General features: G+C 41.9%; 1 protein-coding gene and 1 non-coding gene across 2 annotated transcripts in view; both read right to left on the bottom strand.

The window, feature by feature from the left end:
- LOC127638944 (epidermal growth factor receptor kinase substrate 8-like) overlaps positions 1-3505 on the bottom strand; it is a 53004-nt gene extending 49499 nt beyond the window's left edge. The window contains exons 1-2 of the mRNA XM_052120720.1: positions 3473-3505; positions 1996-2093 (exon numbers count right to left, since the gene is read on the bottom strand). Coding sequence (XP_051976680.1) covers positions 1996-2079 — 84 coding nt within the window. The 5' untranslated portion in view covers positions 2080-2093; positions 3473-3505. The remainder of the gene's footprint in view (positions 1-1995; positions 2094-3472) is intronic.
- Positions 3506-4239: 734 nt separating this feature from the next.
- Positions 4240-4311, bottom strand: trnam-cau (transfer RNA methionine (anticodon CAU)). Its single transcript has one exon. It is a non-coding gene; the product is annotated as a tRNA-Met (tRNA).
- Between the last annotated feature and the right edge of the window lie 3189 nt (positions 4312-7500).

Here is a 7500-nt window from a genome sequence, read left to right as displayed (position 1 = left end):
TTCAAATACATTTATATTATATTATTATAATAATATTAATATAATATTATATAGCTTTTGGTTCATCTTTGTTTTTGTTGACCGTGTAGTGCGAGTTGTTGATAGAAGGAAAGCCATTGCGCTGTATTTGCTATCACGAAGACTACGGAAAAGACGCAGATTTTGGGTTCACTCCATGAACCGACGGAGGAGAGAATATGGTGCATATTACCATCTTGTCGCCGAACTCCGTCTTGACCGTGACCGACACCTTTAACTTCTTCAGGATGAATGCAGAGCAAGTGGATCACATTCTTTCCCTGATTGGAGGCAACTAAAGGCAAACAACAAACTACAGGCAGTCCATTGAACCCAAGCAGCGACTTGCAGTTACATCTGCTTCTCTTATTTATGTGTGCTTACTGTGTGCAAAATGTAAATAAATGCTTAATTTGTTTCTTGGAGAAAGATTTTTTTATTTAGATTGTTGAAATGTCTGATACACATCTAATTTACAAACATTACCCATCATGAACATCTTAAAGATAATTCATAAATGTGTGTAATAACAAACTGCACAGTTTCTCGAAAATTCAACAAAATCATGCATACTGAATGTGTGCTATAATAACATGTCTATTCTATTTCACTTTCTATATTGAGTTAAGTTGTTTGGGCCAGGGAAAGGTTGTCAAAAACACTTTTAAATTACTTACCATCGGCACCAAGAGCTACTGCAACTTCATCCCATGCCTTTTCCTTTGCCTGTGAGTCTTTATAAAGCATATTTCGTGGATCATAAATAACTGAACGTTTCTCAACCTCCACAATGAGACGAGTGTCGTCCATTATTATATTTTCAGGTGCACTCGACCATGCCGGCTGTGACACCACGTGCTTTTGTTTATGATTGTCAGCATGACATCCTTATGACTATATATATATATATATTATATTAGTTATGTGTATATACATTTATACATTAAATTAATCTAACTTAAACTAAACTGGCAGTATAAATTATTTAAACTTGTTTTTGTAGTTTGGGCAACAAGTTTGTTTTTGGACATTTGTTATCTTTTTAAATTGATGAAGGTCATTTGATTGACTGTTTAAAAAACAATAGATATCATCAATGCGCTTTTGGTAACTGCTGTGTATTTTTGCCATGATCAATGCATTGTCACTTTAATTCAGCGTAAGCCGCGCGTCAAAAATAGACAGGACGCCGAAACGATCGCGGCACTGCTGCTCCTGCTACGCGCTGCCGCGCCGCCTCTGCGTGCGGTGTAAATGCTCTAATCTGTTAACATGGGCGCCGAAAAGAATACGCGCTGTTAACGCGTGCAGTGTGAAACCGGCGTCAGCGTGAACAGTTACGTGCCGCGTACTTCTACAGCATATGCTGTATAGCGTAATCTGTTTTTTTATTCTCGCATGTTCCTAATGTCATGACAAATTATGTCTCTAAGCATTCTGCCATCTCTGTGGTCTGCTAGATTCAATGGGTGTCATCAGGACAGGGGGGACGCCTCTCTCCTCTTATTGTGGCAATGTTGTGAAGTACCACACAAGCAACTGTGACGTCACATGCCCTATTTGGAGTGACCCTGAGCCCACGCAGACACTGAAACCTCGCCTTCAGAATGCCTATTGTCATCTCCACCTTGGCCCGTGTTCTGCTGTGAGACGGGTTGAAGCGTGTCTGTGGTCCGGGCTCAGGATCAGGGTAGGGTGTCATCATATAGGGGAGGCAAGGGTATCCTCTGTCCCCCAGCAAGTAACCATAGAAGTGTCCTGTAATGTTTGAGGTGTTTTGTAAATGTAATAAAGACTACAAGCATTTGTCTAACAAAACGTCCTCTGTTGAAATTTGTTGCACAGAGATGACTCTCTAAATATTCTGGCATGTACAGACCCAGGCCATCAACATTAGTGCATCACATATTACCTGTGGAGAACAAGACGTTTATTATTTGTAACACCAATATTAAGGAGCCAAAATATAGCTATTACCTGCACATTGATGCTATGCACAGACTTCTCCCTCATTGATAGATGGAGCTTTAATAGGAATGTGGGTGCCATCAATGCACCCATCACGTTTGGGAACCCTGAAATTAAGATTAATTACAAGTTTAAGAAGTCTGTGTAGCCTTTACATGTGTGTGTGCAGTCAAAATAACACACACACTCACACATACACACACACACACACACACACAAACGCACTCACACACACACGTACAAACACACACAAACGTACACACACAAACACACACACAAACACAAACGTACACACACAAACACACACACAAACACAAACGTACACACACAAACACACACACAAACGTACAAACACACACAAACGTACAAACACACACAAACGTACACACACACAAACACAAACGTACACACACAAACGTACAAACACACACAAACGTACACACACACAAACACAAACGTACACACACAAACGTACAAACACACACACACACAAACACAAACGTACACACACAAACGTACAAACACACACACACAAACGTACAAACACACACGTACACACACAAACACAAACGTACACACACAAACGTACAAACACACACACACAAACGTACAAACACACACGTACACACACAAACACAAACACAAACGTACAAACACACACACACAAACGTACAAACACACACACACACAAACGTACACACACAAACGTACAAACACACACACACACAAACACAAACGTACACACACAAACGTACAAACACACACACACACAAACACAAACGTACACACACAAACGTACAAACACACACACACACAAACACAAACGTACACACACAAACGTACAAACACACACACACACACACACAAACGTACACACACAAACGTACACACACAAACGTACAAACACACACACACACAAACACAAACGTACACACACAAACGTACAAACACACACACACACAAACGTACAAACACAAACGTACAAACACAAACGTACAAACACACACACACACAAACGTACAAACACAAACGTACACACACAAACACAAACGTACAAACACACACACACAAACGTACAAACACACACACACACAAACACAAACGTACAAACACAAACGTACAAACACACACACACAAACGTACAAACGTACACACACACAAACACAAACGTACACACACAAACACAAACGTACAAACACACACACAAACACACACACAAACGTACAAACACACACACACACACATGAAACAGGAGTCAGACTGAAAATAATATATGGCAAATATATTTGATTTACTTTAAATATTGCAAAGTGCAGTGAGTAAAAACAACAACATGTACATTTTATACACACATAATTAGGGATAAATTGTGATTACTGTAATAGGATAAAAACTATAAATACACTATGCTATTTAAAATATATATCATAGTTACTGTAGCTAACCTTGTTAAAGTCCCCATGAATTCAAAATTGACCATACTTACTTTTGTGGTGAACAATTCATCCATGCAAGTCAAGCCACACACAAAAATAATTTGGCTTCGTAATCTTTAATCAAAATCTGAAAATGCCCCGCCCCTCTGCATTGGAGGACCTTGCCTGATGACGTAGGTTTGACGGTTTAGGTGTCTCCTTAACATCCGTAACCACGCCCCTCCAACTGACAGTAGACAGGCTGCCTGTGTGTTTGCGAGCATTGACAGCGTGTGAAAGGAGAGATGGCGAGGAGGAGCATTTTTGGTTGTGACACTCACGGAACACTTTTTACCATTCGAACCCTCCGCATGTAACGGCTCAAACATGTAAGGTCTGATTCCCCCCGTGACGAAATGATCCTCCGTGTGTTCCTGTTCTTCTTCATCTTCCTCCTCCTCCTGCTGCAGGAAGGGGACTGCTGGTGGTGTTTCAGGCGGCGAGTAATCCTCAACAACCGATTGTAAACTTGCGTTAAGATCTGCCTCCATTTTTGAATGAAACACCTACTTTTTTAGATCCAATCAGGTGCTAGTTGGAAAAAGAAGCCACGCCCACTATTTTGCCTCATTTAGTATTCCGTTTCTCTCGGAAATACGTCACAACACTGGAGAAAAGTCGTTTGCAACTTCCGGTTCACGGAGACTTTAAGGGCTGTAGCTTGTATACGTTCTTTAATTCAATCATTTATTCAAGTTTGACTTATTTTGGTGTTTGTTTGATGTTAATATCACACCATTTCTTATAATATCAAGATTTAAAAATGAGAGGAAAAAAATAGCAGAGGATGGTTTCGATCCATCGACCTCTGGGTTATGGGCCCAGCACGCTTCCGCTGCGCCACTCTGCTCGTGTTGATTTGAGCGAAACAATACTGCTTATAAACGTCTGTTCTCTTCCAGTGTCTTCAGAGCGGTTCACAACTCAACAGTAACATATGCGCTCCATTCGGTTCCGTGTGCTGAGCACGTAATTCTCAGAGCACATTATAGTATTTATATATAGATTTTTATGGCTGAAGAAGAAACATTTTTTTTTTAAAGCAAAGCTATATCAAACAAATCAAGGAAAATAAATATACGAAATGACCATTTTTAAAAGCTAAGCTAGATATCTCTGTGTAATAATTTTAACTAAGTAATAATGTACTCAGTGCTTTTTATTATTTACATTTTTTTTACTTTATTGAAAGTAATCAACAATACAATCAAAGTAGCAAAAGTTTAAAAAAAAAAAAGATACATACAAAACATAAAAATAAATAAATAAAAAAATAAAATATAAAAAAAGAAGAAAAAAACACACACTAAAACACAAAAAGAATGAATCAAATAAACACATTGAATATAGTACAATTAACCACAGTCTTAACAGCTTTTTTGTTTTGCATGGAAGAGATAGTAGAAATATACTGTTCCATTTCAGTTTTTAGCACTGAAAAAAGTGTTTTTTATTACCGAATTTACATTTATGGATATGGAATTTGGCAACAAATAAAATTAGGTTTACTAGAAAGAGTGCACCATTGTCCTTCCCACGGTCACTAAAACAAACAAAAATTACATTTTTGTAGAACAGGGAGAACTCAGGAAGAATATTGTCAACTAAAAATGAATTAATGTCTTTCCAGAGCTTATATGTGAATTCACAAGACCAAAATAAATGTGAAATAGTTTCAGGATGCAAGCCACAAAAGGAGCATTTTACATCAATGTCATTCCTAAACTTATTTAAGCAAACATTTCTGGGGTAAAACCTGTGTAGTAACTTGAATGAGACTTTTTTAATTTTGTTAGTTAAAAGGAACTTCTGAGGTAAGGACCAGATTTTTTCCCAATCATGTACTCAGTGCTACACAGAACAAACAAAACATCTACTACGTCACCAAACCACGCAGAGGATTAGATCCACTACGTCATCGCGTACAGTCCGCAACGTGGAGCCTCTCGCAGTACACATACTACGGAAATAGTAGTACGCACGGAGGTAGTACGCACTGAGGTAGTACGCACTTTGTTAGTACGCACTGTGTTAGTACGCACTGAGGTAGTACGCACTGTGGTAGTAAGCACTGTGTTAGTACGCACTGTGGTAGTACGCACTGTGGTAGTACGCACTGTGGTAGTACGCACTGAGGTAGTACGCACTGTGGTAGTATGCACTGTGGTAGTACGCACTGTGTTAGTACGCACTGTGGTAGTACGCACTGTGTTAGTACGCACTGTGGTAGTACGCACTGTGTTAGTACGCACTGTGTTAGTACGCACTGTGGTAGTACGCACTGAGGTAGTACGCACTGTGGTAGAACGCACTGTGGTAGTACGCACTGAGGTAGTACGCACTGTGTTAGTACGCACTGTGGTAGTACGCACTGTGTTAGTACGCACTGTGGTAGTACGCACTGTGTTAGTACGCACTGTGGTAGTACGCACTGAGGTAGTACGCACTGTGGTAGTACGCACTGTGGTAGTACGCACTACGCACTGTGGTAGTACGCACTGTGGTAGTACGCACTGTGGTAGTACGCACTGTGGTAGTACGCACTGTGTTACTACGCACTGTGTTAGTACACACTGTGGTAGTACGCATTGTGGTAGTACGCACTGTGGTAGTACGCACTGTGTTACAACGCACTGTGTTAGTACACACTGTGGTAGTACGCACTGTGGTAGTACGCACTACGCACTGTGTTAGTATGCACTGTGGTAGTACGCACTGTGTTACTACGCGACTGTGTTAGTACGCGACTGTGGTAGTACGCGACTGTGTTACTACGCACTGTGTTAGTACACACTGTGGTAGTACGCGATTGTGGTAGTACGCACTGTGGTAGTACGCGACTGTGTTACAACGCGACTGTGTTAGTACACACTGTGGTAGTACGCGACTGTGGTAGTACGCACTACGCACTGTGTTAGTATGCACTGTGGTAGTACGCACTGTGTTACTACGCACTGTGTTAGTACACACTGTGGTAGTACGCACTGTGGTAGTACGCACTACGCACTGTGTTAGTACGCACTGTGGTAGTACGCACTGTGGTAGTACGCACTGAGGTAGTACACACTGTGTTAGTACGCACTGTGGTAGTACACACTACGCACTGTGTTAATACACACTGTGTTAGTATCGCGACTGTGGTAGTACGCGACTACGCACTGTGTTAGTACACACTGTGGTAGTACGCGACTGAGGTAGTACACACTGTGTTAGTACACACTGTGTTAGTACGCACTGTGGTAGTACGCGACTGAGGTAGTACGCGACTGTGTTAGTACGCACTGTGGTAGTACGCACTACGCACTGTGTTAGTACACACTGTGGTAGTACGCACTGAGGTAGTACACACTGTGTTAGCACGCACTGTGTTAGTACGCACTGTGGTAGTACGCACTACGCACTGTGTTAGTACACACTGTGGTAGTACCCACTGTGGTAGTACGCGACTCACGACCGTGTTAGTACACACTGTGGTAGTACGCACTGTGGTAGTACGCACTGAGGTAGTACGCACTGAGGTAGTACGCACTGTGGTAGTACGCACTGTGTTAGTACGCACTGAGGTAGTACACACTGTGTTAGTACACACTGTGTTAGTACGCACTGGGGTAGTACGCACTGAGGTAGTACGCACTGAGGTAGTACGCACTGGGGTAGTACGCACTGAGGTAGTACGCACTGTGTTAGTACGCACCGGGGTAGTACGCACCGAGGTAGTACGCACCGTGTTAGTACGCACTGAGGTAGTACGCACTGTGTTAGTACGCACTGAGGTAGTACGCACTGGGGTAGTACGCACTGGGGTAGTACGCACTGTGTTAGTACGCACTGGGGTAGTACGCACCGAGGTAGTACGCACCGTGTTAGTACGCACTGTGGTAGTACGCACTGTGTTAGTACGCACTGAGGTAGTACGCACTGAGGTAGTACACACTGTATTAGTACGCACTGTGGTAGTACGCACTGAGGTAGTACACACTGTGTTAGTACACACTGTGTTAGTACGCACTGGGGTAGTACGCACTGAGGTAGTACGCAC

Source organism: Xyrauchen texanus, chromosome 47 (assembly GCF_025860055.1).
Source record: "Xyrauchen texanus isolate HMW12.3.18 chromosome 47, RBS_HiC_50CHRs, whole genome shotgun sequence".
NCBI lineage: Eukaryota > Metazoa > Chordata > Actinopteri > Cypriniformes > Catostomidae > Xyrauchen > Xyrauchen texanus.
The sequence above is the reverse complement of the archived record's forward strand: the minus strand, read 5'-3'. Positions and strand labels throughout refer to the sequence as shown.